This window comes from Marmota monax, unplaced genomic scaffold, assembly GCF_021218885.2.
Source record: "Marmota monax isolate L192 unplaced genomic scaffold, Marmota_monax_Labrador192_F-V1.1 WCK01_AAM20220418_F8-fsc00063, whole genome shotgun sequence".
Lineage (NCBI taxonomy): Eukaryota > Metazoa > Chordata > Mammalia > Rodentia > Sciuridae > Marmota > Marmota monax.
The window spans coordinates 7718653-7743024 of NW_026693726.1; the positions used below are offsets into that span (position 1 = coordinate 7718653).

The window sequence follows — 24372 nt, forward strand, 5'->3', positions numbered from 1 at the left end:
AGGTTTCCTATATTTCCAAGCTCAAAAAACATGAATGTCACCATTATTTTCTTGGTATTATCTATGCCCCTATGATGGAATAAGTATTAAAATATAGAGTGAAAACCCACATTAAGTTATATCATGGAAGGACCAATTAACTTTCTATCTCACCCTCCGAATCACAGTTGAAGGAGTCATAGATGATACTGAAATGAATTTCTGACACAGGCAGTATGCTCTTCCATGGTAAACTAGAAGCTATTTTTCAGCCAGAATAACCGACATCTGGTTTCTGGAGACCATGTGTGTCTTCTCACCTTTGACTCTGATCTAAATACTGATAGAATATATTTCAGGAACTGATGATTTGATGTAAGTGATAGAGAACTCTCAGAGTTGTCTTCCCATTTGTTTGCTATTATAAAATTATCCCCTTTTTCTCCTGCTTTGATATTTTCCAGAGATATAATAATATTTGAATATTTTCCAAAGAGATGATAAATACAAATAAAAAAGGCAAAGGAGTGAACTTGTAAACAGAAATTTTGTATTCCCTTTTACCTATAGTTCTACTTCCTGAATTTGCCTATAATTATAGTAATTGAAAAATGTATGCAGAAAGTTCATTTCAGGGCTAACATTGTGACTCAGTGGTAGAGCACCTGCCTAGCATGTGTGAGGCTCTGGGTTTGATTTTCAGCACCACATGTAAATAAATAAAGAAAAGGTCCATCAACAACTAAAAAATAAAGAAAGTTCATTTCAGCATTCATTAGTGTAAACAAGGAAACAACCTAACTTTGTAGTAATAGAGCGTCAATTTAGTAATTCATCTATATACCAAGGAATATTGTGCAGATAGCAAAAATAATGGTGTAGTTCATTTTTATTGACTTTAGGAATGATTGTGATAGGGAATAAAGTCTCTGTGATAGGGAATTAAGTGTATTACTTAATGGAAAGCAAGTTGCAGAGAACAGCATTGAAATGCACACAATATATGTAAACGTGTGTACTAATTCTGCATGTGTATGTACTCATGAAGAAGTGTCTAGAAATATGTTTAAATAGTGACTTTTATCCACTAGTGCACAGATTTGGAGGGTTTTTTTTTCCCCCTCCTAGTTGATTACCCATTCTGGGAATCAAGATTATGTTGAAATTTATCTGTGTTCTTTTTAGAATGATGTTTTTACACAATGTTAATGTACTTCTTAAGAAATTTTAATATTTAGTATACATTACTCAAATATGGCTCTTGAATTGCTCCTCCCACTACCCCTTACAAGGGATTAATAAGCCCACAGGTACTTTACCAGTGAGATATATCTCCAGCCCTTATTATTTTTTTTTTTAATTTTTGAGAACAGGGTCTTGTTAAGTTGCTTAGAGCCTCACTAAATTGCTGGGACTGGCTTTGAACTTCAGATCCTGCTGTCTCCCCCTCCAGAGTTACTGGGATTACAGACATGCACCACCACACTCAGCTTGAATCATTTCTTGTTTTTGTTACTGAGTCTTTGAAACATGAAGGCCACAGTTGGTTTCTTGATATTGACTATGTCAGACTTCACTATCTTCATATTTTAATTGCCTTTAGCTTATGTCTTACCAGCACCTCTGTCTTGGTCTATATATTTTCCAAGGATAGCAGATTTTTTGTTAAAAGTTTATCTGTATGTCACAGCATAGCATGTCCTGGAAATTAGAATTCATCATTTTAATCTCTGAATGCAGAATATATTTCAACTAGTTTATTTAACAAATCATTTTCTGTTTTGTTTAGGTGTAGAGTTTGGTGCTCGGATGATAACAATTGATGGAAAACAGATAAAACTTCAGATATGGGATACGGTAAGTATTTTAAAAGTACATTGTATGACCTTAATAAAGTTGTTTTATAAAAGTACATTGTATGCTTGTTTTGTTTTAATGTTACTTTTTGCTTGTTATAGTTTTTTAGATACTAAAATTCTATAGCCATAAAGCAAAATATGATTAAAAAAAAAACTGGTTTCTTCTATGCAGTGATTTTGCAGCTTGGTCTGCAGGTGTTGGGTATTGGTGAGCATATCTGAGTGAATGCTAAATGAAGTGAAGCCTAAATGAAAGTGCTCTAGAAACCATACTTTTAAGAGAAATAATTAGCATGTCAGAAATATACATATGTAGTAAAATAAAATATCAATTGTGTAGGGTAACTTATCCTGACAACTTATTAATTTATTTTATTTGACTTAGTTCCAACCACTTGAAGCCATTTTGTCCTAATGCAATAACTAATTCTGTCATTTATCACTGTTCATTGAGCACCTAGCATATGCCATGCTGTATAGATTTTAGTGGTGGTTTCTTATCTAAACTACTGAATACAGAAAATAATTTGAGTGGCTGTTTTCTCTATTCACCGATCTTAGATTCTTAAAAATGAAGTTACTATATAATTCAGTTAATGTCCTAAGATAGCAGTTTTCAAACTTTTTGGTTTCAGCCTCTGATTCATTTTAAAATAACAATAATAAACTTGTTACCTGTTAGGATAATCACTGCAACTTTTATGGAAGTTACATCAACTACACACACATAAGACTGACTTGTCATGGATAGATAATAGCTATTGAAGGAAGGAATCACGAGAATATCTAGTCTCGGTCAGGATTCTCAAAACTAAGCAAGTTGCTGGAAGCTGTTTGGGGTCCTAGGTTTCCTGATACATGCTGTATATCCCACAGTTGGCCCTTAAGTGGTAAACCCTGTGTCTCCGTCCTGCTCTAAGAGTTATGCATTAGACTCGGGGATCTTGTACTTTCTGACCTCTTCTTCATTGAAGATTCATACTTTTACTATTTCTTAGGAGTTTCCTCCTAAGCATATAGCATCTCAAAACATTTTTTATTTACATTCTCTAAAGCTACTTAATTTCAAAATTGCATGGAAAAGAGAACATAAAATGAGTCGTTTTCTTTCTGAAAGGTATGAAATTATGATCGCCAATCAAAAGGAAGTTTCTTTTTTCAGAACTGATTCATACAAATGAAATTGCTTTCTTATAACATTGTGTAGCACACATTCAGGGTAGTAAGTCTGAACCAGGTTATTTGCTACCCTAATAAACACATTTTTCATATGTTAAATACATAAATACTTGCTTTGTTTGAAATGCCTCTTTTCAGACTTTTTCTATTTAAAGCTAGCTCAGCTGTCAACTCTTTCTGAAGCTTTTCTGATCCCCATGAGAATAACTTATTCTTCCCAAAATATTTTATGCATATTTTATTAAAGTTCTGATCCCATTGTCATCTTATGTTTTTGTTCACATATTATCATCAGAATAAGCATTGTGAGAGAAGGGACCAACTCTGTCTAGTTCAATTTTGCATCTTTTGTTCTTAACTCAGTCACTGATAACAGTGTTTAGTAAATTTTACTGAATTAAGTACAGAATTAAGTGAAGTACATAGCTTCAAAAAGGAAAGGCTAATATAATATTAACCTTTAAACAAACCACTTGTTGTCTGTAGTTTATTCTACTTCATTTCACTGTTCTTTTGTACTTAAAGTGTTCCCTTAATTCTTGTTTTGAGAAATTTGACTCAAGGATTCATTCCCAGTTGTCTTTTATAGGTTTAATTTATCATCCTTCTTTTGATAGGAGCTTTTAAAATTTTTTTCTTTCAGCTTATGAATAGATTTTCTTGCATTACAGATCTTTCAGAAGAAATCTAGAATAGTTGCTAATGCAATTATGAGAGGAACATAAAAGAAAAAACTCATTTTGCCTGGGGTGGGGGCAGAAGACTAGCTTTCTTCTTTGTTTAAAAGAGAAAGACTTGAGTACTTTTGAAGAAATCATCAGCACCCTAAAAAAGAAATTCAGGGATCCTAGAATGCAAAGGACAGGACTTTAATAACCAGTGACCTGTTCTAGATTTTAAGGACTGTTTAAAAAAAAAAAGTTAACTTTTTTGAAAGTGGTTTCTTATAGATTGTTCTCTTAACTTTCATTGGTTTTCTTTTATACCTTACTTCCAAAACTCTGCCACAAATGTAATCATGATTAAGGTTGGTTTCACATTTAGTTTATATCTTAGTGAAACAGGGTTTCCCAATACCAAGTTTAGCAGTGTTTCTATACATTTGTATAGATTATTGCATTTTTAGTTGTGAGAGTCATGTCTGTTCTAACTGAGGACACTTTGAAAAGCATCCCAGAGTTCTCTTGGCAATATTAGCCGAGTGTTATGTATTAATTCATCCTCACCCCATGGCCAATTCATATATTAGGATGTTTGTCATTTATTGTATATCCATTTTCACTTCCCCCCCAAATTGTGATCACGCGTTTTCCTTGCAAAATTTTCACATTCGCCATCTTTTGTTTGTTTTCTTTTTTTAACCTCCCCCCACTTTTTTTTTTTTTCAAATTGTAAAAATAGCTGCCAGCAGATAACTCCTTGGAGGCCTGAGGCCATCAGTCAGTTTCACAGCTGGAAGCAATGATAGTCTTATCAGTCCAGTGCCTCCTCCTTTTTGCCCTCTGATGAGTGACTTTTTTTTTTATTTTTAATCAAAAGCCAAAGCCAAATATGTCTATTTCAGGATAAGTCAATGAAGAAACATAAGTTGAAGCTACTTCCTGTTCATTGATTGGTGGATGAAGGAAAAAATGAAGTCTGTTCTGCCTATTAAACCCTAGCCAGACTTGATTCCCCCATTTTACTCTTATTCATCTTTTGTCTTTTATCACTTTTGCCTTCCCAGTATATCCAAATAAATCTCCCCCATCAAAATTTGTAGTATGGGTTTTTTAGTTAAGTAGTATCTAGAACATGTATCTGTTCAATTTCCCTATAAATATATATTTTAGATTTACAAATATTTTTTCCCATCAAATATGTATTGGAGTATTGACAATTATGTAGAAACTTGTATGCCAAAATTCCTTGTTAATGAATCAAAGCTTTTCTTTGTTGTGTGTTTTTGTTATTCTTTTGAAAATCATGTCAGTTTATTCTTTTGACTTCTTATTTTAAAATGGAATAATATTTTGTTTTAATCTATCAGTAAGGGTGGATATCCAGAATGTAGTAGGGCCAAGGGAAGGCACGTGGAACTCTAGGCTGGGAAACAGTCCAGTCCTACTTCACTTTCTGCCTATCATCGCTGCTCCCTTCACACTCCCACTCCACCCCATCTCCATTGAGAAGTTTAGAGATCCTACTGTTTTACCTCCTTTACAGTTGTTCAACCTTTTCTACTCTAGTGATTACCTCTCACCTGTGGCCTTCAGTTTCTCTTATATGGCAGTATTTCAAAAATCTACAGTGGAGATTGATTATATCCTCTCCCTGGCCCCCCTCAAGTAAATATTCTCAATATTTAAAAGCAGTTAACTTGTGTTATTTTTTCTAGATATTTCCAATCTCAGGACCTGATTTAGTCCCCTTAGTAGGTTTAAAATAAAATAGCCTAGGTTGGTTTTCTTACCATCCTTGCTATGAACATAGGAATACTAAAAATCAGTTTGATTCTTAACTCTAATGGTCATCCAAAACAGAAGTCTTGTTCATGCATATAGATTTCAAAATTTTTCACCTCAGTGAAATCAATTCCCTGATTATTGGTCTAAATTTTAAAATTGAGTCTATTTAGTGAAGTTCCTGAAATATAATGCTTAGTCAGTGGACAACTTATTTGGCTATTTATATTTTTTTCTTTTTGGTTCTTATCTAGTCTACATAACTGGAGTTTTTAGATAAATGACTAACAATGAAAGTAAGAGAAACTTTCACAAATTTTCACAAATCTTAATTTTTTAACTTTATCCGTTCTTTGGGATCAATCAAGATAACATTTCAGTGCCGACTGTAAATATACTTCATACTCTGATTTAGGCTCTCAAGGAGAACTAAAAGAAAATTGCATTTGAGTGATGTATTCATTTTGTCTAATCAGTGGTATTAATATCACATGAGAGTGCTTTTGGAGTTTTTGAGAAAAGGGTAATTGTGGACTATTGTAGACAAACTTCCTAACTTTGTGAAAAGTGAAAAGTCCTCTAAGGAAATAGAAATTGGATAGGTGGAAGGAAGAGAAAAGCAGTTTTTGAGGCAGGGAGTTAGGAAAGACAGCAAAGCAAGAATATTCAGACTATAGGCAAAATCTCTGGAGGATGAAAATGTATGATCAAGACATTTACTCAGAAAAAAATGCTTTAGAGACAAGTGAAATGAGATTGTTGAGTTTACAGCTTTAACTCAAGTTACTTAAGAGATTTTTGAGCAATAGCATAATGTGTAAAGTCATGTTTTTGTGGAGGTATAGTTGCCAGCCTGTTACTACAAAATTTGAAATCAACAGAAAGAGCTAGTCACATGGGAACACCAGTTTGGGGGAATCTTTATATGGTATTGGAAGTAGTTTTTTAAAGGGCTCAGAGGAGCAAGTTTGTTTGATTTAGCAATATTTAAATGGAAAATGAAGGTCTGTAAGACTCCTTTTGCACAAATGTTTCATGACTCTGCTTTTAATGCTAAGCATCACTAAATGAGTATGCCCATTATCTCTTGAAGCAGACTTGATCTGCTCAACTTTTGTGTATATCTGGGTATATTGTTGGTTTTTATTTTAAGAAGTCAGACAGCCTTGTTGTAAGCTGAGAGAACCACATGGTCCATTCAGGCTACCCATAGCTCAGGTTTATTTGTTTTTTGGTGCTATTCACTTAGTCATTCCTGTTTTCATTAAATGCATTTTTCTTTTGTATCCTGAGCTTCCATCAGAAATTTATTACTCTTAACCAATATTTTATAGTTAAAGAGGATCAAACATAACACCTATGTTTCCTGAATTAACATTTTTCACAATGTAAGTCAATCAGAGTTTAGACAGGTATGAAAGTACTTTTCAAAAATTAGATTATTTCACTCCAATATCAAAATAGTTAACATCAGACTAGCTTTATGCAGTTAGTTTGTATAATAGTTTATTTACAGTTAGAGAAACTATAATAAAACACTTTATTGGACCAGTTTTATTTCAAGGCTGTCAATTCCCTTACCATAAACCAGGATATATAATGGTCAGGTCTCAAAAGTTAGGAAACTATTTTTAACATAGATCTTCATTTACTACAGAATAATTATGCATTTTAAGAGGCATACTTAAATTTATAGTCTTTGAAATGTGTGGGTTTTTATTTGCTTGAAGTTTTGTCTGATTTTGTATTAATAGGCAAATTCCAGATTCAGTGGCCTTAGTATAAAGTGATGTGTTGTATAAGTTATTTCCATATTGGACCTATTTTTTTGTTCTCTGAAGAACAATTCAGGAAGAACAGGAATGTTTTATAAAAGTTTGCTTTTCTCCTTTTCCTAAGTTTATTTTCCCTTTTACTGTTTTACAGTATCTTATCTGAAGTGTAAATATTGAAGGTTTGAAGTCTTTTAGTAGTGCTTTTCTACCAGTGCATTCATATAATTCACCCCACAGAATTTTCCAAGGATGTTGTTTTAAAGGATTTTTACCTTCACTTGATGGATGGTTAGCCTTGAGAAATATAAGATATCTAAACATGATTTTTATATTGAACTTGTAAAATACACCCATTTGGCATTGTTTGCCACAGAATCCTTTCTCGGTCTATATGATTCATAATAAAATAAATCTTTTAAATATCTAGTTCTTAGTTTTCCCATTAAAGAAGGAATTCTCCTAATATTTCCATTTTGAACTTGGATTTGAAGACTTTTTTGAAAGATAATACTCATTAAATGTACATACATAAAAATTAATTTTATGTTCCTGAATGGTACCATATGGTTTTTTAACCTGTGTAGAATGAGTTGGTTATTTTTGCACCTTTTTTTTTTCTCATTCACTAGCATAAGATCTTATTGTAAGTGCTAGAATTGGTTACCAAGAGAGGATCTAATTGTTAATTTCTACACAGAAGAAGTTATTTTCATTGAATGTTAGCATGTCTTTTTATTTAGGTAAGATGGAGTACTGACCCATTTTTTGCAGTTGACTAGGAAATTAGGATTTATTATTTCATTTATCAGACTCTCTCTGAGTGCCAGCTGTATGCTATCCCCAGTGATGGGCATTGAGGGTAGAGGCATGGGAGGGAAGGAATATAGTTGGAGAGCCCACAAGAGCAAGGTATTACAGAGTAGTAAGTGTTAGAACTGGCAGATTATGAGCTTGTCTCTGTGCATTATAAGGGTGGGAAGGCTTTAGATATAACTTGGAATGTCAGAACTCAACATGTGAAACAGTATTTTCCAACTGCAGATTTTAAGACAAAAATTGTTAAAACTGGCTTGTTTACTTAATTTAAATGCTTATTTTTCCTTAAAGGTAGAATGATTAAAATTTTAAGAAGCACTTTTAATAAGAACTCTCAGTTTAAACTCAGGCAATAATCCTATCCCTTTTTATCCTTTCTTACAAAGCAGAATGCTAGTACCATGAGTTAGAGAAATTACCTAATTTTGTTTAATCTCTGGTGTGTGTTTCACAAGTGGATATAAAGATGACTTTACATCCTATTGCCTTTTGACAAGCATTGTATATCAAATGCAGAGAAAATTGATTAAGTGTGGAGGAAAAAATTAAATAAATTAAATTCAGAACCATTTTCTGTTTTTCATAATAAAATGATTGCTCAAAGAATTCCATCTTATGACTGTTGAAAGCTCACTGCAGTTTATGATATAACTGATAAAATCTGCATCCTTGGCCTTCCAACAACCTTTACACCAGCAGATGGTGGGCGTAAAGATGTCATTCATCATTTATTTACAATGGGCTTTATTTATTCTAGTGTCAACAGCTGCCCCAGGGAGTGGGTTATTGAATTCAAATGTGAGGCTCTGGGTTATTTGCTTCCTTTCAAATTTGTCTTCAGAGCTTAGTTGCTAGGAGTCCATTCTGTGCTCTAATAATGATTCATGTATTGTGAAACCATTCAGTAAATTGGGTTGTCCGGGATTGCCAAAAAAGGTTAGGGGTCTTTTTTCGGGTGGCAAAACCTAGGGTTGCAGGAATCCTGTATGTGCATCCTAGTGACTTGAGCAATAGTGATATTGACTTTTTTCCAGAAACTGGTGAGGATTTTCTCTCTCTTTTTATGCACCTCTTCCCATATTTTCTGTATGAGTGACATGAAAATGCAGAAGACAGAGTTTTAAAGGAAACTTCCATTTTTTTCTTTTTTCACAGGCAGGGCAGGAGTCTTTTCGTTCCATCACAAGGTCGTATTACAGAGGTGCAGCAGGGGCTTTACTAGTGTATGATATTACAAGGTGAGTACTTGTCAGTTGTTCAGTTCAGTGGTCAGTGCAGAGATTATTTCTAAACAAGTATGGTTGCACTAATAAAACTAGCTTTGTCTTTATGCCCTGGCTTACCATGAAAACTATTTATCTTGAATCAAATTTAAATTTACTACAGAACTCTGCAGCAGAATTCTTTTTCTTACTTAAATAAGTGCCCTGAGTTATCAACTTGGTAAGATTATTTGTTGGAATTTTCTAAGTGTTGTTACATTTAATTTCTAAACTGAAATATAATCACTGAACTCTAAACTCAAATTTTGTACTTGCAAACTGTTTCTCATTATATAAGTGGGATATGGCAAAAAAAATGGTTATCATTGTGCACTACTAAGAAAAAATACTTTGAAAATGTAATCAAATTATCATTTATGTTTAGGAGAGATACATTCAACCACTTGACAACCTGGTTAGAAGATGCCCGCCAGCATTCCAATTCCAACATGGTCATTATGCTTATTGGAAATAAAAGGTAAAAGGATTAAATTAGAGGTTACTTTGCATTAATGATGGACACTGTAGATTACTGTTTGTGTGACTCCTTTTCTTGTACATTTGCCTACATGTAAGTATATGGCTTTTTAAATTTAAAAATTTTGGAAATTGTAAGGTAGTTCTTTTGGCTTTTAAAATACAAATAAGTAGCTCTTTTGAAAATTATCATTAATCTGAAGGAGTTTTATCTGGTTACTAATTTAAAATAAAACCCAATGATTTATTGGAAGGACAGGTGACTATTAAGTATTGTCTAAATTGTTTCAGAAAAAGATTTCCCTTTTCATGACTTAATGTGCATTATAGGAATTAATACAATGTAGAGATTAATCAGGTATCTTTCTAAAGTTCTAAAACTCTTAATATTGTTAAGAAAGTATTACATTAGTACATGTTAAGCTTACTTCCTTAACTTTATATTAGTGTCATTAATTTTTTTAAGTCTTATTTTACTTAGAGCATTATCTGCAGTAAACACGTTTGCATATTAGGCTTAAAATGATAATACATGAGAAAACATAGTTGCTTGGCCTAAGTTTCTAAACTTCCAAGAGTATGGAAAAGTTTTTACTAATTTTAGTACATAATTACGTGATAATAAAATTAATGTTTTTAGAATGCTAGACACAGTTCATGGATTCCTTGGGTTTATAAATAAAATAGATATTGTTAAAAGAAAATATTAGAAAGAAAATCATGACTCTCATGATAATGAACATGTCAAAGTTTTTTTTTATCTCATTGTTAATTGAGAAAGCAATAAGACTTTACAACTAGTTCAAGAGAGAACTCTTTACTGCACATTTATAGTCAAATAAGGAATGCTGAAATTTATTTAAAGATGAATGCAAAAATGTGAGGGGGAAAAAAACTTACAAAGTGACAATTGTATTCCACAGGGCACAGTCTGCATTTCTCTGGATAGTGATTATTTTTATTGTTACCAGTTTTCCACAAGTTAACTCTACAATCTTTTAAAATGTATGTGATACAGTTAATACAATAATTAGAGGAAGATTATAACATTGAATTCATATGAGAGGAAAAAGTATCAATCAACAATCTAAACTTCTACCTTAAGAAACTAGAAAGCAGTTAAACTCAAGGTAAGCAAAGAAAGGGATGATAAAAAGAAAACTAATGAAACTAAAAGCTAGTTCTTAAGAAAATAAATAAAATAGATTCTAATCAGGAAAAAAGACATATCACCAGTATCAGGAATGAAAGGATGACATCTCTATAGTCTTCCAGGTTCTAAAAGGAAAAGAAAATATATTAATATTGTGAACAGACTTAAGTAAATGGAGTAGTATACCATATTTGTAGATTAGAAAACTAAATTTCTTTTCTTAGGGGATTGAACTTATAGGGATTTTACTCCTGAGGTATATCATCAGAGCCTTTTTATTTTTTATTCTGAGAGAAGGTCTCACCAAATTGCTTAGGGCCTTGGTAAGTTGCTGAGGCTGACCTCAAACTTGGTGATCCTCTTGCCTCAGCTTCCCAAGCTATTATTACAATCATATGCCACCACGCCCAGCTTAGAAAACTAAATATTTTTAAGATATAAATTCTTCTCAAGTTTATCTGAAGATGAACTGAACTTCCAGTCAAAGTCCTTCACACTTTTTTTTTTTTAGTTTTAATATCTTTTTTATTTTTATGTGGTGCTAAGGATCGAACCCAGTACCTCACATGTGCTAGATGAGCACTCTACCACTGAACCACAACCTCAGCCTCCCTACACAGTTTTTTGAGGGGAGCTAGATATTGACAAGCTGAGTTTAAAATGTATGCAAAATTGCAAAAGCCATAAGCTAGCCAAAACAGTTTTGACAATGAGGAACAAAATTGGAGAATTCACCAGTTTCCATAATACTGATTTCAAGATTTATTATAAAGCTACTATAAACTACTTTAGTCTGCTAATGGCATATGTTAATTAGCTTTTCTAAGAAAAGTAAAATAAAAGGAGGAAAGTTGTATTTATTTTGGATTACAGTTTCAGAGTTTTCAGTCCATGGTCACTTGCCTTCATTGCTTCTGAGCTTTTGTCAAGGCCATATATTATGGTAGAAGCATATGGCAGAGGAAAGTGCTCATCTCGTGGAAGCTGGAAAACAAGAAAGGAGGGATCAGGGTCCTATTATCCCCTTCAAGGGCACACCCCCAATGAGTTAACTTACTTCCAACTATGCCCCACCTCCTAAAGATTCCACCACCTAATAGCACCATCAGCTGGCTAGTAGGCATTCACATAAGTTTTTGGGGGACATTTAAGTTCCAAAATAGAATAGTCAGAATAGATTAGTGGAACAGTATAAGGAGTTCTGAAGAGTAAATCAATATATATGTGGCAAATTAATTTATTGACAAAAGTGCTAATTCAGGGAAGGGAAAGGGTAATTTTTTCATTAATTGTGCTCAAGCAGGTTAATAGTCAATTACAAAAAAATGAACCCAATCCTTTCCTTAAAATGTATGTGAAATTGCAAAAGCTATAAGCTAGCTAAAACAGCTTTGAGAAAGAGAAACAAAATTAATTAAGTAGATCACAGTACTAAGTGTAAGAGCTAAAACTATTTTGAAATTTCTAAAATAAGACAAAATCTTAATGACCCTAGTTTGGGCATAGATTTCTTAATGGGACCAAAAAAAAAGAAAAAAGAAAGAAACATGAGCTATAAAAGGGAAAAAAGGCAATAAATTACACTTCAACAAAATTAAACATTTGCTCTCCAAAAAATAGTTACAAAAATGAAACTGAGGGTAGTAGCATACTTGTGTAGTCCCAGCTATTTGGGAGGCTGAGACAGGAAGATCACAAGTTCAAGGCTAACCTTGGCAATTTAGTGGGACACTGTCCCAAAATAAAAAGGGTTAGAGATGTAGCTCAATGGTAGAGTTCTATCCCCTGTAACTCAAAAAAGGCGGGGCGGGGGGTGGGGGGTGGAGGAGAAGGTTACAAAAATGAAAAGGCAGACTATAGACTGGGAGAAAGTATTTGCAAAACATGTATCTAACAAGGTTTTTTTTTTTTTTAATTTTTTTAGTTGTAGATAGACACAATATCTTTATTTTATTTATTTTTATGTGGTACCTCACATGTGGAAGGTGAGTGCTCTACCACTGAGCCACAACCCCTAAGTATTTTTATCTAGAATATATGAAGAATATTTTATCTAGAATACATACAGAATATTCTAAATATTCTGTATGTATTCTAGATAAAATATTCTTCATGTGAGAATATAAGAATATTATCACAGTTCACTAATCAGATAATCCAGCTTTGTAAAATAAGTAAAAGATGTGAATTGGCACTTTAGTAAAGATATACTGCTAATTAAGAACAAAAATCACATAGTCATCTCAGTAGATGCAGAGAAAGTCTTCAACATAATAGAGCGGCCATTCATGATAAAAACACTGAAAAGGGTAGGGGCTGTAGCTCAGTGGCTGAGCGCTCACCTCACATGCATGAGGCACTGGGTTCGGTCCTCAGCACCAATAAATAAATATAACAAAGATATTGTGTCCATCTACAACTATAAAAGAAATTAAGAAAAAACTAGGGATATAAAGAAATTACTTTAACATCATAAAGGCTATATACAATGAACCCAAAGGTGACATAATGAAAAGAGAGAAAAAATGAAAGTATTTTCTTTAAAATTCAAAAACCAGACAAGATGTTTACTCTCATCACTCTGATATAATACTAAAAATTCTAGCCAGAGCAATTAGGCAAGAAAAAGAAATAAAAAGGATAAAAAATAGAAAAGAAGTAGTAAAATTATCTGTTTGGTAGATATGATTCTATACTTCGAAGATCCAGAAAGCTTTACTAGGATACTGCACGAACTAATAGACTAAGTCAGTAAAGTAGCATGTTACAAAATCAACATAGAAAAGTCAGTAGTTTTCCTGTATACCAATAATGAATCTGCTGAGAAAGAAATCAGAAAAATAATCCCATTCACAGTAACCTCAAAAAATAATAATTATAATAGGACTAAATCTAGCCAGTGAGGTGAAAGACCTCTACAATGAAAACTATAAAATATTGTCAAGAGAAATCGAATACTAGAAGATAGAAAGACCTCTCATATTTGTGGATCAGCAGAACTAACATTCTTAAAATGACCATTCATCAAAAGCAACATACAGATTCAGTGCAATTCCCATCAAAATACCAATGACATTCTTCACAGAACTAGAAAAAACATTCCTAAAATTCACTTGGAAGAATAAAAGGTACAGAATAACCAAAGCAGTTCTAAGCCAAAAAAATAAAATGCTGGAGGAACCATAATACCCAGTTTCAAATTGTACTACAGAGTTACAGTAACAGAAACTGTGTGGTACTGGCATAAAAACAGATACATAGACTAGTGAAACAAAACAGAAGACAGAGAGACAAATCCACACATCTACAGTCATCTGATCCTTGACAGAGGCACCAAAAACACTGTTGGAGAAAAGACTGCCTTATTAATAAATGGTTCTGAGAAAACTGGTTATATAGAAGAAGGAAACTGGATCTCTTTTCTCTCAGCCTGAACATAGTCAACTCAAAATAAATCAGAGACCTTGGAATTAGACCAAAGAGTTTGCAAATCCTAGAAGAAAATAGAGCCAACATTTACCATATAGGCATAGGCAATAGCTTCCTTGGTAGGACTCCTAAAGCTCAGGAAATAATGCCAAGAATTGATAAATGGGATTGCATCTAATTAAAAAGCTTCTGCATGACAAAGAAAAAATGTAAGTCTTAGTGAAGAACAAACCTACAGAATGAGATAAATCTTTGCTAGCTACTTTTCTGACACAGGATGAATACCTAAAGTATATAAAGTACTCAAAAAATTTGCCATCAAAAAACAACCCAATGAACAAATAGGCAAATGAACTAAACAGACACTTCTCAAAGATATACAAATGGCCAACAAATATATGAAAAAATATGCAACATACTTAGCAATTAGGGAAATGCAAATCAAAACTACACTGGGATTTCATCTCACTCCAGTTAGAATGGTAGCCATCAAGAGTACAATTAGTTGGACAAGGCTCAGGAGGCTGAAGCAAGAGGATTGAAGGTTGAAAGCCAGCTTCAGCAACTTAGGAAGGCCTTAAGCAACTCAGCCAGACCCTGTCTCTTCATACAATATAAAAAGGACTGGGGATGTGTGGTTCAGTGGTTAAGTACCCTTAGTTTCAATCCTTGTTACCAAAAAAAAAAAAAAAATCAGAATACACCTGAGTTTTTCCAATGACTCTAATTTTAATATATGGTATTCTTTTGTATGCCAAACTGGAGTCTTGTCCTTTGTATATGTGGTAATGTTGATTTCATAACTATACTTAAAACATATTTGCTATGATTAAAATTCAAAATAATTTTTTAAAAATACAAAGAATAATAAATGCTGAAGAGGATGTAAGGGAAAGAAACACTTTTGTACTGTTGGTAGGATTATATGGAATTCAATAAGGACATTCTTCAGAAGAACAGAAATGAAACCACTGTATAACCCAGCTATGCCACTCCTCAGTATTTATCCTAAAGAATTAAAGTCACCATACTGTAGCCATGTGTGCATACCCATGTCTGTAGAAGCACAATTCACAGTAGCCAAATATTGGACCAGCCTAGGGGTGTCTCAGTGGATGAATGGATAAACAAAATGATGTATATGTATATAATGTAGTATTATTAAATCATAAAGAAGAACAAAATTGTCGTTTGCAGGAAAATGGACAGAACTTGAGTATTATGTTAAGTGTAATAAACCAAACTCTGAAAGCCAAGAATAATGTGTTTTCTCTCATGTGGAAGCTTGAGAGGAAAAATGAAAAAGAGAGGTTGGGGGGTCTCCTGAAAATCAGAAGGCAATCAGTAGAGGAAAGGGACCAGGTGGAAGAGGAGAGGGAAAGGGGCAATACCGGGGGAGGGTGTTGACCAAATTATATTGTCATATCATGTACATGTACTCACACGTAACAACAAATCCCACTATTAAATATAATTATAATGCACCAATAAAAATATGGGGGAAAAAGTAGCTACTGCCGATGGGAATCTAAAATGAATGCCCACATTTTTAGAGTCTCATTGGAAATTAAACATAAAGCCAGGTGTGCTGGTGCATACATGTAATTCTAGCTGCTTGGGAGGCTGAGACCAGAAGATCATAAGCTTGGAACCAGCCTGGATAATTTAATGAGGTCCTGTTTCAAAATAAATTTTAAAAGGCTGGGTATGTAGTTCATTGGGTTCTTGCTTATAACATGCACAAGGTCCTGGGCTCAGTCCCCAGTACCACCAAAAAAAAAACAAAAAACTGAGGGAAAGTAATTAAATATATCCACTGCCTAGCCATTGTAATCCTAGATGTTTACCCAGCATAAACTTATTTTCCCATGTCCCCCCTATATAAGGAATTGTACATACATTTGTAGTAGCTTTATTTGTAGTATCCCAAAACTAGGAAAAACCCAAATGTCAATGAATAACTGTATAAATAAATTGTGTTACAGCATTATAATGGACTACAACTCAACAATAAAGAGGAACGAACTGTTGATACATGCAGCAAAGTGGATAAATATTAAACAGTTCTGCTGAATGGAGAACAGATACTATAGGACTACATTATAGAAAATGCAGGCTTAGTCTGTGGTGGCAGAAAGCAGATGATTAGTTGCCTAAGATATGGGGGAGGAAAGGATTATGACAGTGGATGTAAGGAACTTGGGGGGCTGATGGCTTTACAGGTACATGTGTCAAAACTCAACGTATAAAATAATAAGAGAATATTTGAAGAATAAAAATTTTTCACTTTTATCTTGCCAGTTTTTTCCCTGTGCCTTGGAATAAACTGGTGGCTTTAAATTTGGTTGATGATCACAAGGACCTTATAATTCAATGTGTAAAGGAAAAATGTAGTATATACACAAGAAATGTTTCTGATGACTGTAGATGACTGACCCTTCTTTAAGTGATAGTATAATAAATGGGAAAGAACAATAGAAATAAATGGGGTGATTATTATTGGTTGGGGTGAATTGGGATAGACATCAGAACAAGGAATAAGCAATTTTTGAAGTAAATGCATTAAGCAATAGGGAGCCAGTGAAGGGATTTGAGAAGGGCAGTGACCTAGTCAGAGTGACAGATGACACAAATTTGCTAACTGTGGCATTATAAATTGGTTATACAAGAAGTAGGAAATAGTTTTAAAAGATTAAAGTTTTTAATAGTAAAAGGAAAAAAGAGCATAAGACTTAAAAAATGACTTAAGAAAGATAGACACATAAGTAATAGAAAACAACTTAGGTGAGATTTATAGGGAATGCAAAGTCAAAGACAGCAGTTTGATTTTATGCCTGGGCAACTGAGGACATGACCACTGTTTTGGAAAGCAGCTTGTTACTACATAATGTTCAAGTACAATGGCTTTTGGGTTTTTGTTTTTGTTTTTGTTTTTTTTTAAGAAAATATGTTGTCTATCACAACCTAGTACATAAATTGAATATGCAATTAACGTGTTTAACAAACATTCCATGAAACAATGGGTTATATACACTGATATTTTCTATTATGTTTCTTTTTTTTTAAGGAATTCTGACTATGACCTACTGAAGTGATTTTACAATTCAGTGAGTCATATTACTGTTTGAAAAATACTTCCCTGGTAAGGCTTTGGCGCATGTACATGTACACACACATACATACACAATTTTTTTACACATGTGTGTATGTGTGTGTACATGTTCATTGTAATAATGAAAAATTTAAAATAATCATGTCTACTGGAAATAAAAATAAGTTGTGTGTTCATTTAGTAGAATATAGTACAACAGTAAAAAATTTGAAAACTAGATCTACCTATATTATATGTATAAATTTGAGAAATGTAATGTTAATTAGAATTAAGTTGTAGAACAGTAGCTACATCTGGATTTTTGTAAACATGCGGAAAGTACTTTGTGTTTATGATTATAAACATGAATATAAATATAAAAACGTACATGAGAATGAAAACACCAAATTCAAAACAGTAGTTTCTTTTTAAGTAAGAAGGAAGACAGTGGTTCCAGGGATGCACAGGCACATGGGAGATGATTCAGCTATATTTGTTGGTTTTATATCTTAAAAACTGAAGTAAATCCAACAGAAAAGTGTGTCAAGGCTATATAGAATTTCATGGGTGTTATATCCTAAAGTAAAAATAAATATTGTATAATAGTAAAGCTTATAAACTTTTACAGTAGAATATACTCATAAGAGAAGGTCTAACCCCCCCCCCCCCGCCTTGCCCAATACAATTTTAGTATGATAAAAATGAGTAGCATACTTTCATCCAGAATTTCTGGCTTATACTTTGTTTCTTCATACCCTCCCCACAATATTTTTGCTTTTAGAAGAAACTGATAATTAAACCTACTGAGATTTATAACCTAATTAATGTTTCCTTAGGACTATGGATTTTACTAAACAATTTTTCTGTAGCTTCAAGGAATTGGGTAGACAGTGTCTTTTTATCACATTTGTAGAAACTCATCTGTATACTTTGCACAGGTGTCTTTCCTTGTACCATGTTTAGTAACATGACCCTTTCTGTCCCATGTTTAGTGATTTAGAATCTAGAAGAGAAGTAAAAAAAGAAGAAGGTGAAGCTTTTGCACGAGAACATGGACTTATCTTCATGGAAACTTCTGCTAAGACTGCTTCCAATGTAGAAGAGGTAAATAAAAGGCCCTTTTAAATATCCATCATCTTTTCACATAATAGAAATGTTTCGTATACCTTAATATTTATTTCTTGGTGTTTATTCCCTCAGTTTATTAGTCTCTAATAGTCCTTCAAAATCATCAAGTAGAAAAGTTTCTTCTTTTGAAATGCCTTCTAACATTCATCTTTCAACAGACTCTTAAATTATATTCTTGAGTCTTATTAAAAGAAAAAAGAGGCTAAGAATATGAGTAACTTACTCAAAATAGTGCTTAATTTCCTCCTGGATAACAGCGTGTAAAAGCAGCTGCAAAAGGAAGACAATTGAAAAAGTCTCATCATTCCAAGGATAGCAGAGGACAGGAGCCTAATAAGCAACAGCTAGCACTGTGTCTTAACATAGTAAGCAGTCAGTAAATATTTATTTACAGTAATACTTGCAGCTTTTCCAATTAACCCTTGAACCCAGATTTATTGATGTATTTGTGGTATGTAGAATCAAACCTTACACGTTAGGCAAATGCTCCACCACTGAGCTACATCCCCAGCCCCCCAGAAATTAAGTACAGTAATTCTGCATCACTGGTATGTACACTGAAGAACTCTTAGATAAAATATTATTCTTATGTATAGTTGATAAGATGTCCTCTGTTATTGACAATAATTATGACATTTCACTTCATACAGCGCACCCAGTGAAAAATCCGTTTTACTCTTGTCCAACTTCAAACAGACAAAACTACCTGTTTTAGAGAGGTGCTCTTTTGTTAGATATATTACATTTGAAACCATAAAGGAGCCAATGTGGAAGGAGGAGAGGCATTCAATATATCTGAAACATACCCTAATTTATTAATTATTAATAATGTGTATCTTAGGGATTTTTTTTCTTTCTTTTTGGTACTGGAAGTTGAACCCAGGGACACTTAACCACTGAGCCACATCGCTAGCCCTTTTTTATATTTTATTTAGCTACAGGGACTCACTGAGTTGTTTAGGGCCTTGATAATTTGCTGAGGCTGGCATTGAACTTGAGATCCTCCTGCCTCGGCCTTCCAAGCTGCTGGCATTACAGGCATGCACCACCATGCTGGCCATCTTATTGATTTTTAAGAACCATAAATACAGCATTGCTCCATTTTAACAACAACAACAAAATACTATGAAGTCAAATAATAAGGCATCAACTAATGGAAAATAATTTTAGATTACTAATTCTGTCTCTAATGCCTTTGTGTTCATTTATTTAACAAATAACAGTACATTTTTATTTATAATCAGTAAATTACTGTTTTCCCTTTTGCTGAACATTTAAATGAAATATATTCCATGGCTATTTTGGCAGCACTTACTACAAAAGTTCTGTATTTGTGGTTAATAAAATACATGTTTATATTTGGGTGGGAATTTGCCTTACTCATGAGTGAACATCATTTTACTTTGTGAAAATTAATTTACCTCTCAAAAGCCAATGACTTTAAGAAGTAATTTGACATGATTTTATTTTTATGAAATCCATAGGTAAACATTTACAAATGTTATCATCCGTGCAGTTTTATCTAAAAGATAAAACAAAAATACTTTATCTGATAAAGTATTTTAAGAAGACAGAGGACTGTTCTGTGCTCTAAAAAAGGGTAGAATCAACCTTAAATTTCTTAATCTGATTTAGGAATTGATGAAAGGTCAAAATAATAGCTAAAAGATATCTGCTTCTGGGAATAAGGAGTATATTTATTTTTTTCTTATTTCTCCTGGTAAGTGTATCTATTTAAAACTCTGGATATCATATATAAAACCAATACAGGAATATTCTAAAAGATGAGTAGAAAAAGGCAGACCTTTGTACTTGAATCACACAACATTGATTTTCCTTGGTTTTTGTTTTTATCTCATACTTCACAATAGGTGCTAGAAAAACTGACAAGCTAGAATGACCAATGGGGACAGGGCAAAAAAAGCCTTACTATGGCTAAAGGATCAGGAAAGTAAAATATTGGTAAGGTAGAGAGCTTCTAGAAAATAACTATTCTAATGTTAATTGAGGGAAAAAAATTGAGGCACCATATCCATTATTGTTAGATTGTAAGGAGGTTTTCCCACTGCCAAACGGCAGTAATGGGGTAGCACCACCACCAGTACTTTTCTGTTCAAGTGGTATCAAAGAAAACCAAAAAGAGCACAGATTTAATTATGATGCAGAGTCTCATAACAGTATGCAACAGAGGTTTCAGGGGAAAACTTCTTGGATACCTAGAACCAGGAAGATCTCAAATAGAAAAAAAAAAAAAAAACAGACTCCAATAGTGAGATGACAAAGATGTCAAAATTATCTAATGATTTTAAAGTAGCCATCATGAAAATGCCTCAGCAAACAATTGGAACATGCTAGAACAAATGAAAAGTAGTTTTAGCCAACAAATAGAAAGTTTCAGCCAAAGAAATATAAGAAGCAGTTTATGGTGCAGACATGGCCAAGTTTGAGGACCACATACACAACCAGTCTGGAAAATGGCACCGAAATAGCATTAAAAATCCCTAATTACAAAGATGTGTATCTCTTAAGGAGGTAAACCCGAAAATTGTGAAAATCATGCGTTTTTCCAAGAAGCACAAGAAGAACGGCCTGAAGATGATGCAGGCAAACAACACCAAGACCACAAGTGCAGTATACTGAGCCTGGCAAGGTCTTCATAAAGCCCAAGGAGCTTAAGTCTGGAATCTCCCAAAGGGTGTCACCTACAAGCTTAATCACCTTGCCTACATCACCCACCCCAAGATTGGGAAAAATACTCATGCATCCATTGCCAAGGGTCTCAGCAGTGTTAGACTCCCAGCAGTGTTCAGGCTCCCACAAAGGCCTCATAGTAAAGGCCAATTTAAGAACAAAAGCACTGGTGTGACTTCTGGGCTATTATCTGCATGGAGCTGGTGTCCTCCTACTATGCTTTTTGTATAAATAAACCTTAGGCAAGGTTGCCTCTCCTCCTCAGAAAAAAGAAATATAAAAAGAACCAAATAGAAATTTTAGAACTAACAAATATATGATTAAAATTTAAAAAAAAAAAAAAAAAAGAGCAAAAGGGGACTCAGTGGATGAACCCCGTGGCAGAAGGGAAGGGACAGAGGAAAAAAGTAGCAACTAGATGATAACACATTAGAAGCTACTCATTCTAAACTGCAGAGACGGACTGGAGGTGTGGCTCAGAGGTAGAGTGCTGGCCTAGCATGTGCAACCTGGGTTTAATCCCCAACACCACAAAAAATAAGGAATAAGGGCTGGGGTTGTAGCTTAGCGGTAGAGCACTTGCCTAGCATGTGCAAGCCCTGGGTTTGATTCTCAGCACCACATAAAAATAAGTAAACAAAATAAAGTTATTGTGTCCAACTACAACTAAAAAATAATTAAAAAAAAAAAAATAAGGAATAAATAAACAAGGGTCCTAAACTTGAAAGACAAAAATGACTGGGGGAAAGGAGTACCTCAGGGACTTTGGGGATTATAACAAACATTTTTGTGATGTGTCATCAGTCCTGGAAGGATAGGAGAAAGAGAATAACTCTAAAACTTCTAAGATTTAGCAAAAAGAATTAAACACCTACACATTCAAGGAGCAAAGCCAACCCCAAACTAAACATTTTTTAATAGCAGATCTGCCATAAAAAAATGGCTAAAGGAAATTCTCTAGTGGAAATGAAATATGAAAGATATCTTAGAACACTGTAATGAAAGAAAGAACACAGTAAACAAAAATATAGACTAGGATGATAGACTTTTTTCTTCTTTTGAGTCGTGGTTACCAACATAGATGAGAATATTATAAATTATAGAGGTTAAAGGATGGTAAGATTTCTATATTTCATTTGATTTGGTAAAAAGATACTGGTAAACTTTAGTAAGTTATATATCTAGTGCAATAGCTACATTGAGCTACTACTTAAAAAGTTATCCAGAGTTATACACTAAAAAACAATAGATAAATCAGTTTGGAACTCAAGTGTTTAACCCAAAGGAAAATTGGGGATAGAGGGGAATAAAGTAACAGATTTAAGCCTTAACATGTCTGTAATTAAATGTGAGGTAAGTGATCTAAATCCACCAATCAAAAGACAGAGATTGAGAGAGGATTAAACAACAAGACTCAGTAATAAGATATCTATAAGAAACTCATTTCAAATATAACAGTAAGGTAGGTTAACAATAAAATAATGTAAAATATATACAAATATCAATTAAAAGAAAGTAGAAACAACTATATTAATATCAGAAAAAGTATATTTTAGAGGAAAAAGAAAATTACCAAAGACAGAATAGGATATTCCATAATGACAAAAGAGTCAGTTCAACAGGAAGACCTAAAAATTCTAAATGTATGCACAAGACACAAACTCTAAGACATGGAAAGCGAAAACTGATAAAATGCAGAAAAACAGACAAGTCCACAATTATGGTGGGAGACTTTATTTAATCTTTTAGGTGCCTCCACAGAACATGTATGAAAGTAGACCACACCCTGGGCAATAAAGTAAATCTCAATATTTGAAAATAATGAAGTCAGAGAGAGTGTATTCTTTAATTACAATGGGATTAAAAAAGAAATCAATAACAGATACCTGAAAAGTCTATAAATGCTCAGAAATTAAATACACTTCTGTATGTCAAAGATAAAGTCTCAAAGAAAATACAAAATCTCCTACCAAAATCTCAGTAATATTTTTTGTAGATGTAGGCAATATTATAATAAAATACATATGGAAAGGCAGAAGGACTACAGTAGCTAAAACAGCCTGAAAAAAGAATTAAATGAGATGAGTCAAGCTACACTTTGAACACTTTGAACTAAATGAAAGTGAAAATTATAACATGCAAGGCTTGTTGAATATTCAAAAATTAATCAGTGTAGCCCACCACTTAATAGGGCAAAAGAAGAAAAACCAAATGGTCATAGCAATTGATATAGAAAAAGCATTTGACAAATTTCAGCACCTATACATTTTTAAAACTCACAAAAATGAAAATTAAGGAGGACTTCCTCAGCTGCTTAAAAAGCGCGCGCACGCGCACACACACACACACACACATCACGAACTAATGTTATACCTAATGACAAAGGCTGTATACTTTGCCCGTTTAAATCAAGAACAAGGCAGGTGTGTCTGCTGTTGCTGTTACTCAACATATTGATGGAAATCGCAGTGCAGTAATGCAAGAAAAGGAAACAAAAAGCTTAGAAAGGGAAAAACAAGACTGTATTTGTGGATGATGTGATTGTCTCAGAAGAAAATCTCAAGGAACTCACAAGGGAAAAAACCCTCCCTGAACTAATAAGGCAGTTCAACAAGGTTGCAGGATATAAGATACATGTATAAAAAATCAATTATATTTCTGTATGCTAGGAATGAACACATGGACATTAAAATACTATTTCCAGTTGCGCAAAAATAAAATTAAATACTAGGTCTAAATCTAAAAGTGATATTTACAGGTCGTATATGCCAGACACTACAAAATACTAATGAAGGAAGTAAAAGAAGAGCTAAATAGAGAGATATACTGTGCTGAATGTTTGGAATACTCAGCCTTACAAAGATGACACTTCTACCAAACTGATATAAAGATTTAACATTATTCCTATCAAAAATCTCAGTAATATTTTTTGTAGATGTAGGCAATATTATACATATGGAAAGGCAGAAGGACTAGAGTAGCTAAACAGCCTAAAAAAAGAAGAATTAAATGAGTCAAGCTATTTCAAGTTTTACATAGCTATAGTCACCAAGTATAGTGTGATATTGGTGAAGGGATTGACATACGTA

At 33.4% G+C, this 24372-nt stretch overlaps 1 protein-coding gene across 2 annotated transcripts in view; it reads left to right on the top strand.

The window, feature by feature from the left end:
* The window catches only part of Rab2a (RAB2A, member RAS oncogene family), an 81041-nt gene that overhangs the window by 39920 nt on the left and 16749 nt on the right, over positions 1 to 24372 (top strand). For both annotated transcript variants that reach the window (XM_058584425.1, XM_046460523.2), the window contains 4 exons: positions 1769 to 1836; positions 9208 to 9290; positions 9700 to 9792; positions 18457 to 18568. In XM_058584425.1, coding sequence (XP_058440408.1) covers positions 1769 to 1836; positions 9208 to 9290; positions 9700 to 9792; positions 18457 to 18568 — 356 coding nt within the window. The remainder of the gene's footprint in view (positions 1 to 1768; positions 1837 to 9207; positions 9291 to 9699; positions 9793 to 18456; positions 18569 to 24372) is intronic.